The sequence below is a fragment of the Zingiber officinale genome, chromosome 2A (assembly GCF_018446385.1).
Source record: "Zingiber officinale cultivar Zhangliang chromosome 2A, Zo_v1.1, whole genome shotgun sequence".
NCBI lineage: Eukaryota > Viridiplantae > Streptophyta > Magnoliopsida > Zingiberales > Zingiberaceae > Zingiber > Zingiber officinale.
Window position 1 is genome coordinate 96,144,015 of NC_055988.1, and position 1,797 is coordinate 96,145,811.

General features: G+C 34.3%; 1 protein-coding gene across 1 annotated transcript; it reads right to left on the reverse strand.

Moving 5' to 3' along the window:
- Nucleotides 1-227: 227 nt before the first annotated feature.
- LOC122043822 lies at nucleotides 228-1,569 on the reverse strand. The gene is made up of 6 exons (XM_042604396.1): nucleotides 1,414-1,569; nucleotides 1,248-1,340; nucleotides 987-1,088; nucleotides 848-912; nucleotides 399-762; nucleotides 228-314 (listed from the first exon to the last, which is right to left on the reverse strand). The coding sequence occupies exons 1-6, from the start codon at nucleotides 1,567-1,569 to the stop codon at nucleotides 228-230; spliced, it is 867 nt and encodes a 288-aa protein (XP_042460330.1).
- Between the last annotated feature and the right edge of the window lie 228 nt (nucleotides 1,570-1,797).

Consider the following 1,797-nt stretch of genomic DNA (forward strand, 5'->3'; position numbering starts at 1 on the left):
AAAACCATTTATGTTTCTTTATAAATCATTCCATAACTCAACATAATAAATAGATGAAAAAAAAACAATGGCATTCCATCATAAAAAATCAGTACATAATCCTTACGAACAATCATTATCAATCAAAATAGCATATTATTCATCTAAAAACATATTATTTATTTCCAACCCTAATATAAATCAAAATATCTTTTTCTCAAATTCTAGCTGCTACCATTTGATTTCTCTCATGGAGGAGGTCTACGGATATTTTCTTGAGCATTTGATGGAATACTCATATATTGTTGCATGATTTCTGCCATCACACTTGCCATCTACAAAAGAAAGCGGACTTCACATCATGCATTTATACAAGTAATTTTTAATAACTCATTTGTTAACATCAAACATGCTAATACCTGTCCCGGTAACGTTTCGGGCCCTTGAGATCCCCCAGCAGTTCCAACCATCATACTTTGCATAATACGGATAAAATTTTGGAATTGTTGTTCCTGCATCCGCCTCATCGATTGCTCCATCTCGGTTTTCCTTTGTGCTTCACGTGCTTCGATTTCTGCTTGTAGTCGTGCTTCTCGCTCTACCTCCCTAGCTTCCATTTCCTTTATTTTTTCTTTCATTTCCTTGAACTTTTCTGTGGCATCCGAAGTAGTGTCATATCCTTGGCAATGGCTACGCTTATATTGGTCAGGAAAAACTTGGCTAGGCAGTGCACCAGCTCCTAAACATCGAACTCGGCCAGAATGCTCAGGCCCGAACACCTCACTGCATAAAAAATAATTAGTATCATAAAAGTTATAACTTTAGCAAAAATTAAATGTGCTCATTACCGAAATGCTTGCTCATGCACTTGTCTTGGATCTGTCCCTCCGGCATGTCTTGGAGATGGCGTTTCACAGCCTCATTCAATAAAGCCTGACACAAAAATTGTGAATAACATTACAAAAATACTGACAAGTCATTTTAAAAAATTGAAACAGAATTCTTACCTCATGTTGTATAGCTTCATCAGCAATAGGAGACCTTCCTTTCTTTTTACTATGACAACTTAATTCTAATATTTCAATACGAGTAGGCTTTACACCATTTTCCTAAAACTAATCAACAAATTGCGACATCAAACTTAACTAACACCAACTATATTCTATTCACTTTAATCAATACTTTAAATCCCGACCCTAAAAATATAGAATTTGTGAATTAAAAATTATATAGAACTTATAAAAACAATCATTATATATAATGCTTACAAATTTATCTTCCAATGTTGGAATATTTATGCGTCCTTGTGCATGAATTCTTCGTTTTTTATGAGCATTTTCTTTATTAATTTTTGACATTCTCTGCAATAGGTTAACAAAAATGCATCATATACGCCCATCTATATGTACAAAATAATAAATTTATTATTACTACCTCATTCTTCTTCCAATAGTCACATAAAGTTTCCCAAACCTCGAGTGTTAGCTTATGAGGGACAGGACGAATTTGCAAGAGCTCATCTAAAGGAATATTTGGGTCATAAGACGTTGCCTTGACTTCGGCCCTCCATCGCCTCCATGCAACTCCCATCATTTGCATCACAATTTTTTTGTGGCGAGTAGGGATACAAAAATGTTCCTACGAATATTAAACAAATTATATTAATTTCTAATTGAAATTTGGAACTAAAAGATTCTCAACTTACAGTTACATATCCCCATGCAAGATCCAAACGATTTTTAGGTATTTTCCTCCAGTCTAGAAAACTAAGGGGTAACAAGTTTCCATTTCGAGCAATCGTTCCCACAAAATTTGAAA